The sequence below is a fragment of the Leopardus geoffroyi genome, chromosome A3 (genome assembly GCF_018350155.1).
Source record: "Leopardus geoffroyi isolate Oge1 chromosome A3, O.geoffroyi_Oge1_pat1.0, whole genome shotgun sequence".
Classification (NCBI taxonomy): domain Eukaryota; kingdom Metazoa; phylum Chordata; class Mammalia; order Carnivora; family Felidae; genus Leopardus; species Leopardus geoffroyi.
Window position 1 is genome coordinate 108,918,421 of NC_059336.1, and position 25,742 is coordinate 108,944,162.

The 25,742-nt window shown below is 45.6% G+C and overlaps 1 protein-coding gene and 1 long non-coding RNA gene across 8 annotated transcripts in view; one reads left to right on the forward strand and one right to left on the reverse strand.

Annotated features, from left to right (window-relative positions):
* Positions 1-323: 323 nt before the first annotated feature.
* Positions 324-25,742, reverse strand: part of GALM (galactose mutarotase) — a 115,107-nt gene continuing 89,688 nt past the window's right edge. For 2 of the 3 annotated variants that reach the window (XM_045447099.1, XM_045447098.1), the window contains exons 5-7: positions 4,270-4,411; positions 2,682-2,856; positions 324-765 (exon numbers count right to left, since the gene is read on the reverse strand). In XM_045447099.1, the coding sequence (XP_045303055.1) occupies positions 457-765; positions 2,682-2,856; positions 4,270-4,411 (626 nt within the window). In that variant the 3' untranslated portion in view covers positions 324-456. Of the gene's footprint in view, positions 1,862-2,681; positions 2,857-4,269; positions 4,412-25,742 lie in introns of all 3 variants that reach the window. The other variant, XM_045447100.1, reaches the window with a different exon arrangement.
* LOC123581222 lies at positions 5,742-25,557 on the forward strand. 5 transcript variants are annotated; one of them, XR_006703672.1, is made up of 6 exons: positions 5,755-5,806; positions 5,998-6,080; positions 9,996-10,501; positions 12,898-13,007; positions 22,456-22,578; positions 25,289-25,557. It is a non-coding gene; the product is annotated as an uncharacterized LOC123581222 (long non-coding RNA). The 5 variants fall into 5 exon arrangements; XR_006703674.1 differs by having other exon boundaries at positions 5,742-6,080; positions 18,882-22,578; XR_006703671.1 differs by having other exon boundaries at positions 5,742-6,080.

The following is a 25,742-nucleotide window of genomic DNA, read 5'->3' on the forward strand; positions in this document are numbered from 1 at the left end:
TAGACGTACCTTCAAGATATCTCATGTCTAATCCCTTTGCCTCACCCAGTCCCCAAAATTGGGTTGTTTGCCCATGTAGTAAACGCCAGCAGTAGAGATAGAGCTCAGGGTTTGGGCTGTCATGGTGCAATTCTACATCTGTCGCTATCCGTCTCGTCTCCTCCAGAGAGACTGATATCCCTGAGGGAATAAACTACATCTTTTTTTTTTTTTTTTTAAACGTTTATTTATTTTTGAGACAGAGAGAGACAGCATGAACGGGGGAGGGTCAGAGAGAGGGAGACACAGAATCTGAAACAGGCTCCAGGCTCTGAGCTGTCAGCACAGAGCCCGACGCGGGGCTCGAACTCACGGACCGCGAGATTATGACCCAAGCCAAAGTCGGCCGCTTAACCAACTGAGCCACCCAGGCGCCCCGGGAATACACTACATCTTAGACATTACTTCTTGAATTCCTTAAGACTCAGCAGAAAACTGTATACACCGTAGGTATCCAGAAAATTCATGCTGAAATGCATTTAAAAAAATAAATGCTTCTTTTGGTTTATTGTTACTAAGGAAGTATGGGAAGCTCAGGAGGTGGCCAGTTAGGTGACTTTCTTCTAGGAAGGTGCTGGGGCTCATACTGGAAGAGCACAGTGGAATCCGGAACATACCCGACACTTGGTCAATTTCCCAAAGGTCCGTGTCTGACAGATTTAAAGATGAGCGAAGGCCCTGAGAGTCTTCCGAAGGTGCAAGTTCTGCTTTTATTTCAACTGGTTGCTAGCATATAATAGAAGATAGATTTCTTTAAAACTCTAAACCAACCACCAACCCCAACCCATCACTGATAATTCCATTGTTCAGGAAACGGGGGAGCTCCAGGCTCAACTATGTAACACCAACGTCTTGTGCCAGGTGCACTCTACAGTCAGTCCTCAGGTAAGGCCCTCTTTCCACACTAACACAGCTCTTGTCTCCAGAGGCTTGCTTTCTTTCCCACGCCTTGCCTGGGCTGGGGCTTTCTCTACCCCAAAGGCAGAGATCAAAATTACAGATTTCTTCCTGGATATTTTGACCTGGCCCTTTAAGTCATATCCTTAGAGACAGCTAAACTCAGACTCAGACTAATGCTTCCCATAAGCATGAATCTGAGAAGAAAGGCTGGCCCTAACAAAGGTCAGAACCCCCTGTGTCCACCAGTGATCCTGGGAATGCTCTGGCAGACTGAAATGGAAGCAAAGAGGGGGCTTGAATGTGGATACCTGATGTCACGTCTTGGCTAAAACTTCTGGTTGTGTGCCTTTATGAGGGTCATTTGCCCTCCCTAAGCCCCAGCTCCTTCACCCTCAATCATCTACCACCTTATCAGAGGTCTGTCGGAGCTCTGAATTGCTGCACAGGGCCGCGGTGGCCTGAGGTAGGGGAGGAGGACAAAGAAACGGAATGAGAGTAGGATCAAAGAAAAGAGGGGCAAAAAGGAGAGAAGAAAGCAGAAGGGTGGAGAGATGGGGCCAACACAGCAAGGGGCTGGGTGTCCCTTCCGGGTTAGGGTCAGGGCTTAGGCGAGAACCTTGGCGGTTGGATCCCCTAAACCACACAGAGGACAGAGCTGGTCATAGACTGAACCTGTAGCCAGTCACTGGGAAAGGAAATCAAGATCCAGACTAATTATTGTGCAGCTACCCTTTATATGATTTTGATTCACAGGATCACTTGTAAAGCCTCTAAATCTTCTCTCTGGACAGGAGACAGGTTGTTGAAGGGCCCCCAGCCTGGCCCTGGGGGTCTTTACACTTCCTTAAGCGACAGAAAACTTGAACCAAGTGGTGTGGTCATACTCCTCACCAGGCCTCAGCAGCACAGGAGGGAAGTGGGGCTGTGAAGGGAAAAACAATACAGGTTACACCTTGCCGGCCTGGGTCGTGCCCTCAACCATTCAGGATGGCTTCTGGACTGGTCTCTAGGCCAGCTCTGAGAACCAGTTGCCAATGAGATAAAGAACTTGAGCCAGAATGAAAATCAACTACATTGCTGAGCACATGGTGCTGTAGCAGGACCTTGCTGTGTGGATTCACATTCTGGGGCAAGACTGCAAGACAGTCTTTTGAGCTGGTGCTTTGAAGAGCACTTTTCTAGGCAGTGGCTAGAAAAAGAAGCTACCAGTAAGCAAATAGGAAGAGAAGACAGAGCCATCTTAAATTTTTTTTTTTTTTTTCAACGTTTATTTATTTTTAGGACAGAGAGAGACAAAGCATGAACGGGGGAGGGGCAGAGAGAGAGGGAGACACAGAATCAGAAACAGGCTCCAGGCTCTGAGCCATCAGCCCATAGCCTGACGCGGGGCTCGAACTCACGGACCGCGAGATCGTGACCTGGCTGAAGTCGGACGCTTAACCGACTGCGCCACCCAGGCGCCCCAGACAGAGCCATCTTAAAAGCGTGGTCGCAGAAGATAAGATTGAGAAGAGCAACGTTAAACTGAGTAAAGGCTTCGAAGGCACAGAATAGAGATTAAAAAAAAAAAAGTAAATGCTATGTTAGGAGCTTGGCTCTGGGTTTCCTGTGTTTATCACGACTTGGAGAAGAGAACACATGTGGACTTTTGAGTCAGACAGACCTGACTTGAGGGTTGTGGCCTCTGTCATACAGTGTGACCTTGGACACAACACCACTGAGAGGCTGGCCTGTAGCTTTACCTGATTGACTGCATCAGGCCAGCTCTGGGTCTCCAGGCAGAAGCCAGAGTGCTTGGGATAGACCGCTCCACTCTTGCCCTTCAGCGTGCCATCCAGGAAGTTGCCCGTGTAAAACTGGACCCCGGGCTGGGTGGTGTACACTTCCAGAACCCGCCCGCTTCCAGCATGATGGACCCTGGGGACAAAGCAAATCATAGAGGTACAAGGGCGGAAAAACTAGCAGGAACAGGTAGGAGCTGGGGGAGACAGTAATCAGACCCAGTGACAGCAGGGACAAGATACGTGGAGACAAAGATGGGAAGAGCATGATGGGAAATTCTCGCAGTCTCATGGGTGAGGCATGAGCAGGTGGTCCTAAGTAAGGATCCTCCAGTAGCAACTTCTCACTGTGATCTTGGCTCCTCTGAGGAAGGCTCACCCTGGCCAGACGTGTGTGTGTGTGTGTATGCATGCAGGGGGCGGCCAGGCCGCAGACCCTGGCCAGACGTGTGTGTGTGTGTGTGTGTGTGTGCATGTGCATGCATGCATGCGGGGGGCGGCCAGGCCGCAGAGACACAGTTGTCAGATTCCGGAGGAGCTGAGATTCTTTCTCAGGAAGAGCTGATGCTCTCTGCTTGGCCTGGCAAAGCCACCAGCTGTGTCTTTTGAAAGAGAAGAGACGCTTGTCTAAATTAAACTGTCGCCCTTCCCTGGGGCTAGAGCAGGCTGGGCTTTTTAGTCAGATCTCCCCCCGAGAACAGAGGTGCTGTCAGTTTCTGCTGGATTCACGGTTTCTTTTTTTAAAAAAACGAGGTAAAACATCCCAACAATGTAGTCAATCAAGAGGTTCTGGGAAGAGGAGGGCCAGGACTTGAATAATGGAGAGTAGGCAAGAGAGTGTCCTCCAGACTAGAGCGAAAATGGGCCAGAGGAGAAGAGTGGACTCCCATCTGGAAGAACACAGGGACTGGGGCTCTAAGGGAGAGAAGGCCTTTGAAGTTTCCATTAGAGTTGGAATCCTTTTCTCTGCCTTATTTAAAATCCGTTTATTCTACAGACGTGCATTTGCTATTGCCACGCGTGGGGTGAGGTGCTCGTGGGGTGAGGTGCTCGGGCAGAGCTGGGGATGCACAGAGGTAGCAGGAGCCGGGAGGTTAGTGGGGAGGAGAGAGTGCACACAAATGCCTCGCAGGCCAGGCTGCTGGCGGTGGGCGCCCTGGGAGAGGTGCAGCCTCTGACTTTCCATGCGTCACAAACGGGGTCCGGAAGGTCAAGGAAAGCAGAGCTGACTTCAGTCCAGAGGAATTAAGGCTTCTGACAAAAGAGTGGGCCTGAAAGAACAGGCTCCGATGGGGAGAGAGGGAGCAAAGAAAGACAGGATGCCAGGTGGGAGCACAGGGTGGGCGGGGGAAGAGACATGGCAGCGGTGGGGGAGGGGGAGAGACATTCGGTGGCGCTGCTCCTGAGGAACAGGAGCTTTGAAAAGACGGGGATGTGGTTATATGGTCCCTGCAGCGTAGTAAATGCTATCGAGGTGGCCAGAGGAAAAACTCACCTAGGAGGTGAGATCTCTTCCTCCCTACACAGGCAGTCAGGGAAAAGCACCTACCGTGCACAAAAGTGCTTGTCTTTAGATCCCTTCAGACAGAAATTGTGGTCAAAGCCGTGGATACGGAACTCCTGCAGGTGTTTTCCAAGCTCCACCGGCTTCCTCAGGTCAAAGGCAGTTCCTTGTACTGGAGCAACTTCTCCTGGAGGGAAGGGGCAGGTAGAAGGGCAGGGGGCTGGAGTACTCTGGCCAGGCTTTCTTGAAAGAGGACAGGGACTCGGTTTCAGGGCCTCACACCATGATCCAGTTGTTTCTGCATTTACTTAATTTTTTTTTTTTTTTACTTGCACAGTTGACACACAATATTGCATTAGTTTCAGGTGTACAATGTAGCGATTGAACCCCTCAATACATTATACTGTGCTCCCCGTGAGTCTAGCTATCATCTGTCACCATACAGAGCTATTACAATACCACTGGCTCGATTCCTTAGGCTGTACCTTTTGTTCCCGTGACTTATTCATTCCATAGCTGGAAGCCCAATTTCCTTTCTCTAAAGGTTTTCTTTTGTCCTAGAGCTGTATCATGTATTTTAAAGGTGAATACAAATGCTCAGTTAGTTAACATAACTCTTTTTAGGGGTAGAATTCCTTTTTCCTTTCATGTGGTCAGATGGGGAGGTTTTACGAACTTGGTTTCTACACTAGTTTCAGGGGAGAGAGGTAGCATGCAAAGTGGGTCTGAAATCTTAGGACGCTAAGAAAAATCAAGAACTTGTACCTTACCTTAAAAAGATTTAAACAAGTGAAAAGAGAACCAACTTTTAGCCACTCAAAGCATTTAGTTCTGCTTTCGTGTATTGCCAAATACTAAAAGAAACATTAATCTCCTATCTTTGGGTGAAAGTGGGCATCCTTTTTTTTTTTTTTTTAATGTTTTTTTATTCTGACACACAGAGAGAGGGTGTGGGGGAAGGGCAAAGAGAGAGGGGGAGAGAGAGAGAGAGAGAGAGAGAGAGAGAGAAAACCCCAAGCAGACTCCACACTGTCAATGCAGAGCCTGACAAGGGGCTCCATCTCATGACTGTGAGATCATGACCTGAGCCAAAATCAAGAGTTGGCTGCTTAACCAACTGAACCACCCAGTTGCCCCGAGGGCATCCTCTTCTTAAATTCAGAGCTGCTGTTCAGAAACATAGTCTTCCTGGTACATGAGGACTGGAGTCTGTAAGTTCACACAGATCTGTGAGGATGCCTGGGGTCCAAAACACCCAAGGGGAACACAGAGGCCTGGCCAATGCCATTCTAGCATCTGGTGTCCATTGTTCAACCAAGGGAGTTTGGTTGAACAAAAGAATCCTCTCACCAGTCAGTGTTAGGAAAAATTCAGTAGCATTCTTTTTTAAAATTTTTTAATGTTTATTTTTTTGAGAGAGAGCACAAGTAGGGGAGGGGCAGAGAAAGAGGGAGACACAGAATCCCAAGCAGACTCCAGGCTCTGAGCTGTCAGCACAGAACCCGATGTGGGGCTCGAACCCACGAACCTCAAGATCACGGCCTGAGCCGAAATCGGACACTCAACTGATGGAGCCACCCAGGTACCCCAAGTAGCATTCTTTTTGAAGACATCCTTGAAAACCATCTCTTTCCTTTGCCTTGATTCTGCTTATATGAAAAAAAACTTTTGAATGGGGAATATTTGTACATGTAACCAATTTTAAAGGTAATGAAGTTAAAAGGTACAAAATACTATACAATGAAACAAATCTCTTATCTTTATTCCCTGAAGATCCAGTTTCCTCCAACAGAAGCAACCACCATTACTTGTTCCTCTCGCACCCTTCCGGAGAGAATACAAGGATATCCAAGCATGTAAGCGCACACCCATGTACACACACAGCAATATAGCCTGTTTCCACCTTAATCTTTCCACTCAATTTGTCTTCAAGGTTGTTACTAAATTTATTCCTATGTACTTCATTAGACAATTCTATGTTCCAATTCCTATTTCTATTTTTCCTATGATAATCTACTTACTATTTGTTTTCTGGTGTCATAATTGCAAATTTATATTTTTCTAGAAACTTATGCATCCCATCTATATTACTTTCATTTATTGGTAGAGTCGAGGAAGACAGTAACTTATGATCCTTTCAATTTCATCTCTCTGTGGTTAGTTGCTTATGCTCATTTCTTTTCTTTTTTTTTCTTTTTTTTATTTTTTTTTAACATTTATTTAATTTTGAGACACAGAGACAGAGCACGAGTGGAGGAGGGGCAGAGAGAGAGGGAGACAGAATCCGAAGCAGGCTCCAGGCTCTGAGCTGTCGGCACAGAGCCTGATGTGGGGCTCGAACTCACAAGCTGTGAGATCATGACCTGAGCTGAAGTTGGATGCTTAACTGACTGAGCCACCCAGGCACCCTGCTTATGCTCATTTCTAACTTTGTGCATTGAATAGGTAGGCTGATGCTTTATCTATTTTTGTGGGTTTTTCCCCCTTCCAATGAAGGAGCTCTTGGATTTATGTATTAGTACTACATTTTTCCTCCTCTTTTCAAAATTAGAATTTCTGCTTTTATTTGTATTAATTTTCATTTTGTTCTCTTGGGTTTATTTTGTTACTCTTTTTTTAATGTTTTATTTATTATTATTTTTTTAAATTTAATGTTTATTTATTTTTCAGAGAGAAAGAGACAGCACAAGCAGGGGAAGGGAAGGGAGAGAGGGAGACACAGAATCCAAAGCAGGCTCCAGGCTCTGAGGTGTCGGCACAGAACCTGATGCGAGGCTTGAACCCACGAATTGCGAGATCATGACCTGAGTCAAAGTCAGAAGCTCAACCGACTGAGCCACCCAGGCACTCCTAATATTTTATTTATTTTGAGAGAGAAGGGGAGAGGCAGAAAGAGGGAGACACAGAATCTGAAGCAGGCTCCAGGCTCTGAGCTGTCAGCACACAGCCTGACGCAGGGTTTGAACCCACGAACCATGAGATCATGATCTGAGTTGAAGTTGGACACCTAACTAACTGAGCCACCCAGGTGACCCTATTTTGTTATTCTTTTTCAAATATCTTGCATTAGATGCCTAATTCATTTATTTTCACATTTTTTGGATTAGTAAAAGTATTTAGTGCTTCAATGTTCTTCTGACCAATAGGCTTGATATCACATGTAGGAGTTTCCGTTATATATAATAACACCATATTCCCATTTATTATATATTCTAATATGTATTAAGTAAATATTTCCATTATACTTAATTATGATATATTATTTACTTATTTTCTAGGTATTGCTAGTTTTAGGGTTTGAGTTCCCTTTTGATCCAAGAATTATTAAGAGTTAAAGCATTTCTAGGTCAAGCATTGGCTGTATTACTCGTATTTTGTGAAATTACCTGAGGTTTTCTTTATGGTCTCAGATATGGTGAATTTTTATTGTGAAATTCATCCTTTTTTTTTTTTTTTTAAGTTTATTTATTTATTTTGAGAGAGAGTGAGAGACAGAGCAGGGGAGGGGCAGAGAGAGAGAGAATATCCCAAGCAGGCTCTGTGCTGTCAGCGCACAGCCTGATGTGGAGTTCAAGGTGCAGTTCATGCGAGGTCATGACCTGAGCTGAAATCAAGAGTCGGAGCCACCCAGGCGCCTTCTGAATTCTGTCCTTTATCATTACAAGGTGTCTTGCTTTCTGTCCTGAGATCAGCCTTTCCTGATGTTAAGACTGAGACCCCCTGCTTTCATTTGGCTTTTATTTGCATGTTTTCAACCTTTCTGTGCGACTTGGTTAATACACAGCCTTCCCTTGGGGTTTCCTTTGTGATTCAATCTGAGAGACTATTGTTTAATAGAGGCGTTTTATGGCATTACTATGACATATACATGTTCTAAGTATTCTTAGTCTGTCATTACATTTTATGGTATGCTTTTTGTGTTCATGAATTCTAGTTGTTTACTTTTTGAAATCTTTTTACTATATGGTGTGTATATGTGTGTCTTTCTGATAAGTGAGACGGTTTGTAATTTTGTTTTAGTGGTAACATCTTTATAGAAGAAACTTCAATATAATATACGTAACCCTCTGTTTCTTAGAATTTGCTAAGCTTCTTCCTCTCTCTCTCTTTGCTACCTGACTTGGGTTTCTGCATCTTTCAACTAAGAATCCAAGTAAAGTCACTTTGTTTCCCAGTAGATGGTGCTAGAGACACAATATAAAGAGCGTGCTTAAACCCTGATCAGTTTTGGGAGAATGAATAGTTGTTTTTTTGGGTCCCTCAGGCCATAAGGCCAAATCCTGGATGGTAGTGACCAACCTGTGTGCTACTGTCTTGTGAAGTTTGGGTGACCAACCACCTCTCACACCGATTTTTTTTTAATTTTTAATTTTTTTAATGTTTATTTTTGAGAAAGAGAGAGAGAAAGAGGGCCAGCAGGGGAGGGGCAGAAAGAGAAGGAGACACAGAATCTGAAACAGGCTCTAGGCTCTGAGCTGTCAGCACAGAGCCCAACATGGGGCTTGAACCTATGAACTGTGAGACCATGACCTGAGCCAAAGTCAGAGGCCCAACAACTGAGCCATGCAAGTGCCCCTCACACTGATTTTTAAAAAGGCAAAATGTTTCCTTATGAAAAACTTAGTCCGGGAAAAAGCAGCACCTGTTTTCATGGGCTCAAGAAGACTGTAGTCTTACCAACTCGTATTCTGAGTATTAATTTCTGTTATGCTTTCTTCCCTAACTTTATATGGTATTCACAATATTTAGTTCCTTAAAGCCATACTTGACTCAAAATCTGACCCTTATGACAGTCCCAATGTAATATTGCACAAGTCAGTCAAGATTACTTATTTCTCTTGACTTCAAGGTAAAAATAAAGTCATGGAATGTTCATGAAGGAGGGTTCTAGGGTCTATTTCAGGTCTGTTTACCTGATACTGAGCAATCTACAAATCAATGTTAGCTTTTTTCTCTGTAAAATGAAGCTATTATTTGCTGCCTATACATGACATGGAAATACTCAACAAATGAAATACTTGAATGGTTTCAGGACAATGGCATAAATAAACAGACCAAATTTGGGGATGCATCTATAACACAAAGGAGAGCCTAGAGAGGGAGTAAGACTTCGAGAATGGCAGAGAAGCCCTGACTTAAAACTGAGAAACTTCTAAATGAGATTTTTACTAAATGAGAAGAAACAAAGAGAAAGGGTTCCAATCTCTTTCCAGCCTCACGCCCTGACCTGTGGACCTCATGTATCTACTGATCAGGCACATGGAAAACTTTGGAATTTGTCCCCCAGATTCACGCCTTCTTTGGGACCTTTCTCACAGCTTCAATGTCCTCTGTGTCCCTGCTTCCCCCACATCCTGGCAAAGTTGTTTAAGAATACTTACTCTCCAATGCCACTTCCTCTGTGAAGGATTGTAGCCTCCACAGCTAGAACTAATCTCCTTTTCTTTTCTTTTCTTCCCCCTTACCCCCCTGATCTCCTTTTCTACTTTGTTCCTATCACATTTTGAACATACTTTCTTCAAAACATTTGTTGTTTTAAGACATAACCATAGGATTATATCAAGCTCCAAGAGGGTATGAATTGTGTCCTTTTTATCTTTGTACCTTCTGAGCATGAAGCGAGCCTTCACTTGATTGAAAGATGGATGGATGAATGAAGCAGAGGCAGAAAAAACAGGGCCAACTGTGAATGTCATAGCATCCTGTGACAAAGTCAGAAAGATCTAGAAAGGGCCTTAGGAATTACCTCATCCAGTCCCCTCGCTTTGCAGATGAGAAGACTGGGACCCAGACAGCTAAAGGGACTTGCCCAAGGTGACACATCTCCACAGTGTCAAAGTCTCCAGGCCTTTCACCCCAGAGTGACTTGGTAACAGCCTTTTCCACCCCCAAGCCCTCAAGTGTTCGTGAGTTCTCAAAGAATTTGGAAAATCAATGTGCTGTTATTCTAATTTTGGTCTATCTGCATATGTGACTTTGTGCTTTGGTGCTAAGAATAGAAGACATCAAAATAGCGCTCTCAGCAACGCTGAGTGTACAGAAAATTGAAGCGGAAATGGAAAGGGTGCCCTCAGAGAGGATGTCACATCACCAGACTTTGGTTTTGAAGCCACCAGAAAGCAGAGAGAAGCTGTTTTTTTGAAGAGAATTTCTTCAGCTACTGAAGGTTGGCTGAGTGTGCATTAAGGCCTGAGCAGCAATGCCACATGCCTGGCAGATGATGGGCTCTGACCCAAAGATATGAGGTTACAGCTCTGGGGCAGACGAGCAGCCTGAGGTAGGTAGCATTTCTGCTTCCCCATTTCAAGGAAAGCCTGACTGCAGGCACCAGTGCAGACCCACCCGGGGTTACTGTCATGAATTTAGAGTGAGATCAGTCCCTGTAGGGTGGCAGCTATGGAGGGTGTGGTGGGGGGCAATGATCAGGGTTGGAAAAAAAAAAAACAAACCAACCAACCAAACAAAAAATAATCAGGGTTGGGTTTGTTAGGAGAACAGACAGAAGAGGGAGACGGTGAGGGAGTGGAGGGCATATGCAAAGAGGTGATTCCAATGACAGACTTCTTATTTAAGTGGGTGGGGAAAGAGCTCATGAGCAGGTTAGGGGCAGTGAAAGGATGGTAGGATCAAGGGACTGCAGGTTCGTGTGGCATCAAAGAATTGTTGGGGCTGAAATAGACACCTTAGACAGGGACTATAGACGGCTACAATAAGAGGTGGTGATAAAGTCAAGGGTATGACCCAATGACCACGGAAGTGAGTAACTGAGAAGGTTGGTGGACAAGATCATTGGAACAGAGGATGTCAAGAAGCTGAGAGATCAGAATATCAACAGCTTGGATAATGAAATAATTAGGGACTATGACAAGAGTGTGTTGGAGTGACAGTGAGCCAGGAATGAGGTGATGTCTGTAGATGACCTCAACAGATGTGTCACTCTGGCAACCACAGCTGCCCCATCCTTGCAAGAAGACGATGTAGACCTCATAATTGGAAACAGGACTCTCTAACATTCCAGATTTCCGTCACAGGTTGTTAAATCTTCCTCTCCCTATTGGCATTCCTGATAGAATTATAATTACCTGCCTTCTGGCAGCAAAGGAAAAACACACTGCCTTCATGAACTCCATCTGCCTTGATTCACATCTCTTATCTCACATAAGGGGTTTTTATACATATTCTATTATATAGACTTTGGCCTTTTCCCCATGACTGCTTATGGCAGGTTGCCCTTTTCAAAGATGGCCACACCAGTATGTATCCCATTCCACAGGCTCTACTTATAATGTGATGCTGACATTCCATCACTAAGAGATGGAGTCTTTGTTCCCTCCCTTAAATTGGGAAGGACCTTTGTAACTGCTGCAATGAATAGGACGTGGCACAAGTGATACGATGTGATTTCAGGGCTCAGGTAATAAATACAAAGTGGTTTTGGCCTGGCCCTTGCTCTCTCAGGATATTTGCCCTTGGAAGTCAACCGCCATGTTATAAGGAAGCTCAAGTCACATTGAAAGGCCATCTGTGGGGTGTTCTGGCTGATAGCCCCAGCTAGGCCCCGAGGCAGGAGCCAGTATCAACTGTCAGACATGTGAGTGAATGAGCCCCAGACATCACATCTAGAGACAAGATATGGCCTGTCTAAATTCCTGACCACGGACACAATGAAAGATTTTATATGAAGTGTAGAGTAATTTATTATATAGCAATAGACTGGTATACTGCCTTAGGATGTTTTCACCTCTTGGCACTTAACTAGTCTTGACAGAAGGTTAATGAAGCCCCCCCCACCCCCGTGCTTTTATTCCACAGTCATAAGTGACTTTAATTGGTTCTTCCTTAAGAACACTAGTCCATGTGGGGGCACCTGGATGACTCAGTTGGTTAAACATCTGACTCTTGATTTCAGCTCAGGGCATGATCTCACGGTTCGTGGTTTCGAGCCCACATCTGCTATCAGCACAGAGCCTGCTTGGGATCCTCTCTCTGCCTCTCTCTCTGCTCCTCCCCTGCTCATGCTCTCTCTCTCTTTCTCTGTCAAAATAAATAAATAAACATAAAAAAAAAACAAAAAACTAATCCTTGCAATTGCTTTTGAGTGGGGAAAAAACAAATACAAAGTTGTTAGTTCACGCATTTTTGAGCATCTTTTATGTACCAGGCATGAACTTGATCTCAGGGAGCCTAGAATCTGGTGAAGGAGACAGATAAAAAAATTAATACGGACAGGAGAGTATGACAAATGTGATGAGACTGGCATCCAATGGGCGCTGGCAGAGCAGGGAAAAGCAGTCCCCGGTGCAGCCATGGGGGGTCTGGAAAAGTTTTCCAAAGGTGGTGACAGGAGCCTAATCTTGAAGGATTAAGTTGGGACTGGCCCACTGGACAAGGTGCAGGGCAGAACAAGCATGGGAATGAAGTCCTCTCACCTGTGAAGTTGAGATCTAAAGTGTAGGCACAAGATGCATTTATATTACACATATCCTGTAGGCTCCCAGCTCTGACTTAAGAAACAGTGTAGAAGGTGAATTAGTCCTTTGAACTCCCGATCGGACAGAGTCCAGTGAAATGGTTTCTGTAACATCTGGGCATGAACACTCTCTCAGTGTCTGAGGAAATTCACCTGGGGTGAATTTTAATTCAATGCTTTCAATTTCTCATCATCACAAATAGCTCTTTTCTCTGCCTGATGGCCCCAGTGCCCGACTCTCTGAGGAAACGAACAGATGGTCACTGCAAGAGTCACTGAATCTCCACATTCATTCATTTTTTGGCGACCTTGGGTAAGTTTCTATGCCTCTGTAAGATTCAATTTCTTTATTTATAAAATGGAGCTAATAGTGGTATATACCTAAAACACATATTGTGAGGTTTAATTGAGAGAAGGATATGAAGGAAGTCCTATCTCTAGGGCAGAACCTGCACATAGTGCTTTCTGTTATTTACTTGCTCTCTCTCCAGAAACAGAGAAGAGAGAGAACAATGATTCATTATAGCATAAATCATTGATGCAAAAGGAAGGTGCATATCTGCCTCCAGGGAGCATTGCAATTTTCATTAAAAAGGGATTCAGGGCTTTTTTGGTTTGGTTTTGTTTTTTGAAGCTTCCTCTCTCAGGATTTTTAGATTTAGATTTTTAGATTTAGATTTAGATTTAGATTTTTAATGTAGAGTGGTACAGTCTTCAAAATGGTTTTTTTATTTTTTTTATTTTTTTAAATGTTTATTTTTGAGAGAGAGAGGGAGAGACAGAGTACGAGCAGGGGAGGGGCAGAGAGAGAGGGAGACACAGAATCTGAAGCAGGCTCCAGGATCAGCACCAAGCCTGACGCGGAGCTCTAACTCACCGACTGCAAGATCATGACCTGAGCCACAGTCGGACGTTCAACCGACTGAGCCACCCAGGCCCCCCTCAAACTGGTTTTTGAGTCACGTACTCCTTTGAGAATATCGTAAAAGTTATGGGCTCTCTCTCTCTAGGAAAATGCATACATACATAAAGAATGTTCTCAGAACCTCTGAAGACCAGTCATTCGGGACTGGTTAAGAATCCCTGATATACAGGCTGGTGAATACATTCTGCCTAGACCCTACTCATTACCAAGCAAGTTGCCCTCTCATGATCTGATACTGAAATGCACATTTGGAATATCGTAGTCACATAACTTCAGGTGTTGGGTCAAGAAATGTAGTCTGGGAGTCTACTGTCAAACTCCTTCTATAGCAATGTGACAAAGGCTTTGCATAATCCATCGGGACCTCCTTCTGGACTATTTATGATTCCTCCATATTCCTGCAGGATGTGCAATAAACTAACATGTGAAATACACAGGAGCTTGTCTTAATCTGAGCACGTCAACAGCTTTCAGAAAGTGCAGGAAAGTGAAGCATCAGAGAAAGTGGAAATTGCCCCTAACGGCAGCTCAGAAAATGGGGCTATAATTAGGCAAATAGTGTCGCCCTGGGTTATATTGGGTATCAGGCTTCACGATCACCAATTACTGTTATCAACCTCCCAGGGGCATCTTGCTCACTTGTTTGGCAGTCAAACTCAATAGATGTTAGAATGGATTTGAAGAGTCAGGCAGCCTGGATTTAAATTCTTTGCTGTAAAAATTTGTGGAGGTTGCTTAGCTTCTCTGAACCTTGCTTTCCTCATCTGTAAAATGGGTATAAGAAGATTCTGACAAACATGGGATTCTGATAAACAAGATAAAAGTGCCCTGCATCCTACCCAGTCTGCAGGAAGTACTCAGTAACATAGCTGTTTTTACGGACAGTGGCCAGCGGTGGTAACAGACAGCATAGCCAAGGGAAATTTGGCTCCAAACCCTGAATTCACCAATAACTTACCTGCTTAACTGTGTGCAGGTTAACTAACCTCTCCAAATGTCTGTTTCCTCAACTGAGGCATAACTGAAGCATTACACACCTATTTCAAAGGGCGGTTAAATGAGCGACGACGTGCTTAGCTCAGTGGCTGGTACATATTAAACACGCAGAAATGGTGGCGATGGTGATGATAATGATAATAATAGTGGTTAATCCTTATGGAGCTCTTATGAGATGCCAGGACTTGATGCTCTACACACCTTACATGTATTACTGCATTTAATCTTCACCACCAACGAGGGAGGTCCAATTAGTACCTTTACTTTACACGTGAAGTCTGCAGAGGCTGAATAAATTGTCTAGTGTCACAGAGCTGGATTTAAACCTAAACAGTCAGGGTTTGAGTTCATGCTTTTAACTACTTTGTTTTCCTGATTATAACGTGTCAAAATCAGTCCGTGTGTCTGTTTATTTATTTATTTATTTATATTATTTTTTTTTTTTTAATTTTTTTTTTCAACGTTTATTTATTTTGGGGACAGAGAGAGACAGAGCATGAATGGGGGAGGGGCAGAGAGAGAGGGAGACACAGAATCCGAAACAGGCTCCAGGCTCTGAGCCATCAGCCCAGAGCCTGACGTGGGGCTCGAACGCACGGACCGCGAGATCGTGACCTGGCTGAAATCGAACGCTTAACCGACTGCGCCACCCAGGCGCCCCTATTTATTTATATTTTTAAGAGCTATTTATTCATTTAAGTAATCTCTACACTCAATGTGGGGCTTGAACTCAGGACCCTGAGAGCAAGAGTTGCATGTTCTGACTGAGCCAGCCAGGCACCCCAAAATTGGTCCTTTTAAACAGCACTTGTGTGTTCAATGTCACACCAAGACTCACTTCACCAAGGTCAGAGGCGTTTTGTATTTCTGGCCGAAGCTTCCTCACCTGTACCCATCACTTTTCATGGCATCCGGGGGCGTCCATTGCCCAAGAGCAGGTGCATTGCTAGGGCTGGATGTTGATCTATGAGAACTAAGGCTACTACCTTCCCCAAATCCTCCTGGATCCACCGGGCTCAGTCTGCCAATGGTCCCTAACTCCTCTAGCCTGAGAGGACAGCCCATCTGCCTGACCACACAGAGAGTGTTCGGGGTTTGCTGGCTGATTTCAAAAGGGGACCATGTTGGAGCAGAAGAAGTTTCCTACATGTTGTTTTGCTGCTTCACAGTAGCTTGGGCAGGCCCCAGCGACAGCGGCGTGATTAGGCAGCCCAGGCTCATGGTAGACCCATGGCTTCCTGCTGTCCTCCAAGAGCCATGAGGATCCCACTGTCATGGTTCACAGGAAGCCAAGGAGAGCACCAGGGAAGGTGGCTGGCATCCTGACACCGAGAAAGGTGGCAACTGAAGACAGCCAAATTACACTAACAGCCCAGGGTCAGAGAATAGAACCAGTAGGGAAGAGAGGAAAGAAATCAGTCCAGCCTTTCTGGTCAACTGGCAGAGTGGGACGGCTAGGAAATGGCTTTATGTGGGGGATCTAGCCCCTGTGATCTCCATCAGTGCTCCCTTTCTTGCAAATCACTCCAAATAAACCTCCGATTTAAGTTTCAAGGCATGCCCCAGTCTCCCTTCTAATGAGACCAGTGCCCCAGGCTCCCCCTGTGCAAAAATATTGACCACCATGACTGCTCAGCCTCCTGTGGTTTAGTCAGGACATAGAAGGCCTGCGTTGGTACTAGTGGAGTCAGAAGGAAGGAAGCCTTGAAATGCAGGGCCACCTCCTAGGTCTCATTATCTGCAGGACGTGGTCATTATCCTCTCTGGGATGTGTATTCTGCAGACCCTGCATTCGACTGGGTCTGTGCATCTGGCACTGCCTGGAGGGTCAGTTTCATAAACTATCCATTTAGGAGCTGCCCTCTCTCTGTTCTGGGGAGAATCCTGGAATGGAGACCTGGAAGGCAAGATGAGGCATGCTCACTCAGAGCCAAATACAGATATATTCAAATACAAATTACTCCCAGGCTACCCCCTAGGCTTCTCTGACAGGGTTACAAGGCTGGTGGCTTGGGGAGCTTCGGGAGACGGAGACCTGCACTTCAGGGAACAGAAGCTGCTGGGAGCTGTCACGTGGTCTCTGGTGTGTAGATGATCTAGATGAAGATATGGAAGGTATTCTCATTAGGACAGACAACACGAAGCTAGGAGGCAGACCCACTTGGGATAACAGAACCGGGAATCCTAAGTAGGGGTAAAGCACGGATTACAAGATGAAATTTGTGAATAACAGCAATAGATAGGGTTCTGCACTTGGGTCCGAAAAACCGAAAAACCAAAAAAACAAAAAAAACAAAAAAAACAAAAAAAAAAACCACACCAAGAAACAAAAACAAAAACCAACTCTACCCTGGGCACAAAACATAATCTTCTGAGGTTCCATTTCCTTACTTGTAAAACCGGGACAACATAACCTTTATCGAGTGAAGTTGGCATGAGGATTAAAACAATTGCTGTGGGCAGGATGCCTGGATGGCTCAGTCATTAAGCATCTGACGTCAGCTCAGGTCATGATCTCACAGCTCATGAGCTCGAGCCCCGCCTTGGGTAAAACACAAGCCTCACTTCTCTCTCTCTCTCTCTGCCCTTTGCTCACTTGCACCCTCTCTCTCTGTCTCTGTCTCTCTCTCACTCTCTCTCTCTCTCTCTCTCTCTCTCACACACACACACACACACACACCAGTTATTGTGACCAAAGCCCTTAGCACAGGGATGATGATGATACTCATGATGGTGATAACTACCAACGACATGACTCTTCATTAAGTGCTTCACACCTAGGCAGTCTGGTTCCAGAGCATGTGTTCTTAGCTATCATATTATACTAACTCTCATAAATGTTAAGTCTGATTACTACAATTATTACTGACTAGGGAGATGCAGCTGAGCCACAGCATGTATGCAAATGACTTTGAGGATGTGGTTGTCAATAAGTTCGACAGGAGTCACATAAAGAGTGTAATGAGGTGGTGACAGTTTTTGATTGCTGTTTGCAATGTGGGCATCACAGGTGGAGAGGCCCTGGACGTGCAGAGGCAGAGGCAGAGGAGAAGGGCCAAAATGGTCAACTCACGGCATAAAAAGAACAGCTGCGCCTGAAGAAGAAATGACTTGGGGGCAACATGATGGCTACCTTCTAAGGCCTTGAGCCTGATCTATAGGGACCCAAGAAGTAGGCAAAGTGGGGTCAGATCTAGGTAGACGGATGCCAGCTCGATTTCAGGAAGGCCTTTCTGATGTGCTGGCGCAGGATGGACAGTGAACACCCTGACCCGGGCGCACCTGAGTGCCCGTGGGTACCACAGTCTGGGATCCAACTACTGGACAGAAGGTCTTTTCCAACTGTGACTTTCTGAGGCTGTAGGTCCATTGGCCCATGTGACAACCATAAGGAAGCAGGTTGTTTCCTTTAGGGACACACTGTGATCTCTGGTTATTTCCCTCCTCTTTTAAATCAAACTGCTAGCTTGTCTCTTCCAGGGAGGCCATTGGCTGAGAGTAGCGCTTTGCAGAATGACCCGTAGAAAGGCCTGGAGGTGGGAGGATAAAGTGGGGAAGGAGGACGGGGAGTGAAGGTAGCTCAGGGGCAGCAGGAGGACAGGAGGGTTGTTGGGGCAGGAGAGGAGAAACGGGGGCCAAAACAGGAAAAAGTAACTTGAGGCTATACAGATCTCTTTAGAGCCTTTTTTCTTTTAAAGTTCGTTTTATTTATTTTGAGAGAGACAGAGACAGAGACAGTGTGAGTGGAGAGGGACAGAGAGAGAGAGAGAGAGAGAGGGAGAGAGAGAAAATCCTAAGCGGGCTCTGCACTGTCAGCACAGAGCCCGATGCGTGCCCCAGTCCTACGAACAGTGAGATCATGACCTGAGCCCTAACCAAGAGTCAGACACTTAACGGACTGAGCCACCCAGGTGCCTCTAGAGCCTTTTAAACAGCTATAGAAAGTGTGGACCCAGGACCATCACGTGGGGCTTGTTAGAAACAGGACCCAGAGGTCCCACCTCAGACCCACTGAGTCAGAATCTGCCTAGCGACAAGCTTCCCAGGAGATCTCTGCGTGCATTAAAGGTGAAAGGCGCTGATGTGGAGAGCGTCTAAGGGAGACCCAGGCTCAGATGTGCTTACATTCATCTCAGTTTAAAAAAAAAAAAAAAAGGTGGAGAGGAACGCGGGGGCCATGGGAAGAGCGGGAGCCTGGTCTCCATGGGGACGGCCCAGCTGTGGTTGCAGCCCAGCTGCTCCAATTATGTCTGTTTCTTTATCTAGCCAGCCTCGGAACAGTCAGTCAAATCTGCATAAGGAAGCCGGCGGTAATGGGGCTCGTGGGCACAGGTACTCATCTGACACCTAATTAAGCCATCTTGGTATATCATCTCTACAATGCCTGTTATTATTTTAAGAAACAACATAAAGAGAATGATAATTAAAAGTAACACCCCGGGTGGGAATTTTGTCTCCATTCCAGTGGTTGGCAAGTAAAGCACCCTGGGTTTTTTTTTTGTTTTGTTTTGTTTTTTTCGGTTTTTTTTTGAGGTAACATTTCTATAAATTTTCATAGAGCACACAACCTCAAAGCTTGTCTCTGCTGCAGTTTCCCCCGATTTCTCTGCCAATGCTTTGGGTTTGTGGCTTCGTTCCACTGCTGTTTCCTTTCTTTTTTTCTTCTCCTTTTCACTGAGCGTTTTCTGATTTTACTTGAACTTGCAATGGGGGAGGGGAGGGTGTATTGCTTTCTGGATATTACATGTCATCTGAAGCATAAAATGCTAAACCCAGTTGCATGTTGTTTTCAGGTGAGAAGGCAATTTTACACTTCACGGTTGGGCCCACACGAGGCATTTTCATGCAGGGAAATTTTCCATCCTAGACTCACATCAAGATGGCGCCCAGGGATTTGCTACCAGTGGAAAGTTTGCCCACTGTCTGTCTGCAGCCTTCCCGAATGGGCGTTCTTGATAGACCTGTTCTCCAGAATGCCGCTATCTACCCCTGGTCTTCAGGTTCCCCTGACATAGCGTCCATCAGGTCCCTGTGTCCTTTGCTACCTGCCTGGGTCCTGTGTCTACGACTTGAGCCACTTTGGTTAGTAACACTCTTACTGACCTGCCATACACCCTTTCCTCTTGTCCCTTGTACCAGACCAAACCCCACCTTTGGATCATCCCACAATCCACCTTCTCTGCTCCTGACGTGAATCTGGAGAAAACTCCCAGTAGTACCAACTGAGGCCACCACCGATTCCTGATCACAATCCTCACCTGGCATCCTTTGACAAACACTTTACTTGCCCTCAATCGTCTCCTTTGCCCCTAAAAACCCTCTTCCTTGACCCTGTATCTCCACCTCATGGAAACACCCCGTCTTCTTCCTTTCACAGATTTCTGAAAGTGTATCCAACACCAGCAGCTCCCATGAGCTCAGTAGGTAGCTTATACAGATTCCCAGGCCCCACACTAAAGCAAATCTCTGAGGTGGGGCCTGAGATTTGTATTCAAGAACGTTGTCTTCATTGGGAACTACTCATCGGCCTATACTCCCTGACTTTCCTTCCTCACTTTCAGTGGCTTCTCCAGCTGTCACAGCCTGGCTTCTACCCTCACCACTCTGTGAAACGAGGTCAGCAGGAACAGCCACGACAGCCCGCACACTCCCAGGTCTCCCCAGAGAGCGTACTCTCTGGAGTACTGATGTTCTTGGTCACTCCAAGACTTCCGGTCACCTCCTCTCTTCCTTTGCCTTCTACCTCTGACCATCTCCCTCAGTGCCTTTTGTGTAAGCTTTTCTTGCACCTTAAATACTGGCGGTGTTTTCACAAGTGCATCTCGCACTCCTTGTTGCTAGATCCTCAGAGACACTAAGAAACTTCTCGAAGCTCAAGGTGATCTTGAGAAAGCCTCCTCCTACCGTTGCCTCTTTCACTGTCCTAACTACCTCAGATTCTTCACTGCCTGTGAGCTTCTCAAGGTCAGAGACTGTTCAATCATCTTTCCATGGTCAGTGAGTGCCTCAGGAAGCATGTAGCAATTAGGAGGCGCTCCATAAATGTTAGCTGAACTAAATACAAGTCTGCTCCGAGTACTCGCGTGAATGAGCCTTGGGCCCATGGTGCGAAGCTCAAAGTTACCTCTCAGTCCCTTCAGAACGGGGTGACCTTGGAGGTATGAATTAGAGCCAGCCCCTGTCCAGACCTGGGGTGGGGAGGGGTGGGTGTTAAAAGCAGTTCTCCAAAGGTGGTAGTCAGAGCTCTAGCAAATAACATCTCTTCTGGCAAATTTACTTCTTGTTAGTCTCAAATGTTCATAGGAATGACATCATGCCTGGCCAAGTGCTAATTTCTAAGCTTTCTTCCTGCCAAATTTCCACCATGCTGGCTCATGCTTGCCAATCTCATAGCAGTGATGTGTTTTCTAGCAGGGAACACAAGTATTGCTTTGGGAGTTATTCTGGAGCCTCATAAAACTGTTCTTGGGGCCCCTTTATAGGGAAGGATTCCATAATGCACCCAGTTGGAGAGTGTTATTGCTATCAGGAGAGGTCCTTACAGTTGCTGTAGTGAACATCCTTGAATACTGTCTAGGACGGACCTGTCATTGAAGAAAGATCTCTAACTAACACCCCATAAGTTCCAAAATCATGTTTCGGGTTTTTAGTGTCATTCAAACCCTTTCCTGAATAACACCAGTCCTATTTCTTTGAGCACAGGACCCGTACTATATTCATGGCTGTAGGTTCTCCACACAAGCAGGGCGTATCTGTTTTGTTCAACATTGCTTCCCTGGGGCTGGCATAGCACCCGGCATATAGCAAGTACTTGGTGTCAGTTGGTGATGGAGAACGGAAAAAGAAGAAACTTGGGGAGCTTGAGGTGCTTGTCTCCAGAACTGTGGAGCTGAAGGTGACAACCAGGACACCATGCTCTGGCTTCCCACTTACGGTGAGGCCTCAGGGTTCCTGCCTGCTCCTACCCTCCATGGACTGATGGCCAGGCCTGGAGTCTTGACGGCACCAAGGGCTGGTGGATATTGAAAGGCAAGTTCATTCATCTGGTCAGGCAGGAACTGGAAAGCTGCCCATCCAACCCTCACCCCTGGCTGCTGTTTCTCCTCCAGACAGAAACTTGGGGAAGTTTCTTTCCTTCTGGGTGTGCCGTCTCCTTCCTCTAGCTAATCTTCTAGCTTCCTTCCAAAACTGTATTGGTGATGAATTAGCAAAATAAAAAAATTTAAAGCCACCCTGAAGATTACAAAAAGAAAAACATACTACTGCTAAATCTCTAAAACAATGGCTGTCTTTATATACAATGATACATAGTAGGATAACCATAAACTATCATTACCTTAAGAGAGGAGAGAAGACCAGACCCTCTGTGGACCAAGGTGATGTGATCAACTCATACAGGTTTTACACAGAATTTCAGGGGCCCGTGAATCCCCTGAAGATCTCTCATCATCTTCCCAGACATACACGTATGGACCCTGGTTATGAATATCTAGGCTAGAGATTCCACGGGGTCTTTGACTCAGTGTTAGAAACTGACAGGACCTCAGAGTTCAAGTGATGTGACCCTCATCTGATGAGAGTTAGCAGATTAGGTATGAGGCCTAGAGAGTTTTCCTGGCTGACTCAAAGAGCGCACAGCTGGTGGACAGCAGAAGGGAGACCTTCACTTAGGTTTTCTGAGTCCTGGTCACTCTGCAATATTGTGTTAATATGCTCTGTGGAAAACAAATGTCAAGAAGGGAGAAGAATGGAGAGAGACTGAGTATAGGGAAAGGAAGGAATATCTGTTCCTAGAATGTACAGACTGGCTATTACTGGGTTTCATTTTTGTGTTTGGCAGAGTTTTCCAGCTTCGAGCCAAAGAGACCAAGCCTGAAGTTCCCTTCCAGCCCCCTACTTCAGACCTGTAACTGAATCCTGATAGGTCATCTCAGGCAGACCGGTGAAGGGGAAGATAAGAAAAGTGAGCTCTGGGCATGTGGTCAGCTCTACACAGTGTCTGTCATTGCAAAAACCCTGGAATAAAAAGAAGCTATTGTTTCCAGGAAATGGGGAAAAGATTTCTAAGGAGAAAAGTGTAGCCTTGAGGAAAGAGTAGGGGTTTATGCAGCAAAGAAGGGGGAGTTGGGTGGTCCCTGTGGGTGGGGGGGTATGAGTGAGGCATGCTGGGAGATGGGTCTGGAAAGCAGCTGGCATGTGGTCCTGGAGCCACCTAAAAGGTTTTTAAGCTGTGGAGTATCAAAATAAGATTTGCATTTTAGATAGATAACTTTAGTAACCAGATGGAGGATAGATCTAAAGAGATTCACTCCCCACCCCCCACCCCCACCCCCAGTTAGAGAGCTATTTTCCAGATTCATTTGTTCAGTCATCGATCCCAATTTGTTGAAACTCATAATATAAGCCAGGCACTGCTCTAGACAAGAAAAGTCAGTATAGTCAGGATAGTGACAATGGAAATAGAACCATATCTATCAACAATACATACTGAGGAGACAGATTCCAGAAATAGTTAAAGGAGTTAAAAATCAGCAGGACCTGATGAGTAACAATGTTGGGGGGTAGAGGGGGGAGACTGTAAAGGAAAGAGGAAGCATACTGATGGGTGGTTGAAAGCAATATTATGGATTTTTAGGGCAGTGAATACTCTGTGTGCTATCATAATGATGGAGAGATGTCATTATACATTTGTCCACGAGTGAACCCCACTCTTCGAAGTTCAAACGATGAGCTTTGGGTGATGATGATGTGTCAGGGTAGGGTCATCAGTTGTCACAAATGCTCCACTCTAGTGGGGGATGTTGAAAAAGGGGGGGTGCTGTGCATTTGTGGAGGCATGGAGATATATGGGAACTCTCCGTACCTTCTACTCAATTTTTCTGTGAACCTAAAAGTTCTCTAAAAAAACAAAAAGGTTTTATTTTAACAAATCGGCAGCACCCGATGAGTAATGATACTTGGGTGTGGGGAAGTAGCAGGAAAAGAAAGAAGACACATTCTGATTCAGGTTTGAAACTAATATCACGTCCAACATTTTAGAGGCATATCAAATCTAAAGGAATTTTCTGTAAGAAGTCCAGAATGATTAAAACATGTAGATAAAAACAGTCTCCATTTGCACCATCTCTGAACCAGGAGGCTACTTTGGAATTCGTTCTTTCTCCGGGGCAGCGGCTTAGCCCTGCCCTAGGGAAGTGATTATAAAATTGGCTGAATTGTCAGTTGAACCCCGAGAGGGTGAAATAAAACACAAAGGTTTTGCGGGGCCTCTCTCCACAGCCTCATGGTAAGCCTTTCCTACCAGCATTCTAATTTTGTCAAAACGGGGTTGCTTTCATGTAATTTTAGAAGGCGCTTTCAAAAACCGAGAGCTGCAAGAACAGCAAGTGAACACAGATGGGCTGGGGGACAGAATGGGTTGGGCGAGTTTCTATAAAAATAAAAGGTATCTTTTCTCGAGAGAAAGAATAAGACAGAATTTTACTAATGTTACTTTAGAGGCAAAAGACCTAGTCAAAGCATTCTTTTTTTTTTTTTTTTTGCTTTCTTAATTCCTTATCTACTACTGCAAATAAAGAACAGCAAAATTAAAAGGGGGGAAAAAAAAAAGCTCCGTGCTGCAAATGCCTATACAGACACATGCTTGGTTCTGCACAATGTTGTGTACATGATAATATCTTGCTGGGCAGGCTGTGCCCACACTGCCTCCAAGTCTCACGGTTCTGAAGACAAAAAGAGGCTGTGTAATATTTACAACCCTGGGAATGAATTAATCCCTCGAGAAACAGAAGTCCTGAATTTTCTCACCTACTCATATTTAGGGGGCTTAGTACCCGAGCAGGGCTCTGGGGACCAATTTCCTCTTGTCGCCACAGGACAGGACACTAGACTCAGGCCCCAAAGCTAAATGCCTGACGTGGCAGCCCAGAGATCTGGCACTGGAATGTTCTCTCTGTGGACATCGATCATACACTGGTCCTTTCTGGTAAATGTCTTCTAGAATTTCCACTTTTGGGAAACGACAGGGACAGTCCTGATAACAACAAACATAAACATACACTCAGGAGGACCTGGAGATGTCCCAGGAACAGAGTGTGAGCCTATCCTAAGTAGTGCCAAATGCTTTACAGGGTGCAATTTTTTAAAAATTCTTTTTGTAATGTTTATTTATTTTTGAGAGAGAGAGAGAGACAGAGCATAAGCAGGGGAGGGGCAGAGAGAGAGCAAGACACCGAATCAGACCCCAGGCTCTGGGCTTTCAGCACAGAGCTCGACAGGGGGCTCGAACGCATGAACCGTGAGACTATGACCTGAGCCGAAGTCGGAGGCTCTACTGACTGAGTCACCCAGGCAGGCGCCCCCTTTTTTTTAAGTAGGGAAGAATAACTGCTCGGAAGAAACAAAGCTAAATTAACTGCTGACGTGCAAACCCGGCCCGACAGCTTAGCTGTAGACTTTGCTCTCGGTCTATAGGTGAACCATCTCTGCAGAAGCCTTTCTGTTGGTGCAGCTGTGGCGTAAGAGAGGCACCTGTGCAGAAGGACGCCGTGCCCCAACCCCCACTGCCGACTCCAAAGTGCCCAGAACTACATCCAGAGCAGTAGCTTCAGAAGTTAGGTGTGGATTCTACTCTTTCATTCAAAATATTTTCTTCTTCTTTTTTTCTCCCCCAGAAGAAAAGCAAAGATGCTGGAGTCTTGCAGCCTAACAACACACGAGGGAAATTGTTTGCCTGGAAGCCTCCAGGGATGGCAAAATGGCAGAAATTTCCAGTGGGGAAAATGTGGGGTGGGGGGTGGGGGTGCTAAATTATTTGAATGGGACCCTTTGAAGGCTTCTGCTACCCCTACACCTGCTGAGGCTTTCCACTGAGCTTTGGGAAAAGGCTAGCTTTTCGTAGCAGAGCAGAGAAAGGGGGAGAATGAAGGAGGCACGTAATGCAGGCTGTTGTCTTCTGTGTTTTACTGACTGAAAGGGCTGAAGACATTTTATATGCTCCAAGTTGCCAACAGGAAGAAAGGGAGCTCGAGATTCTCAGAGGTCTGAGGGCCCTGCCTGAGGTAGAGGTCTAAATGGAGGCTATATGTTTAAGACAAGGGGATTTCATGATATGTGCTTGCTTTGGCT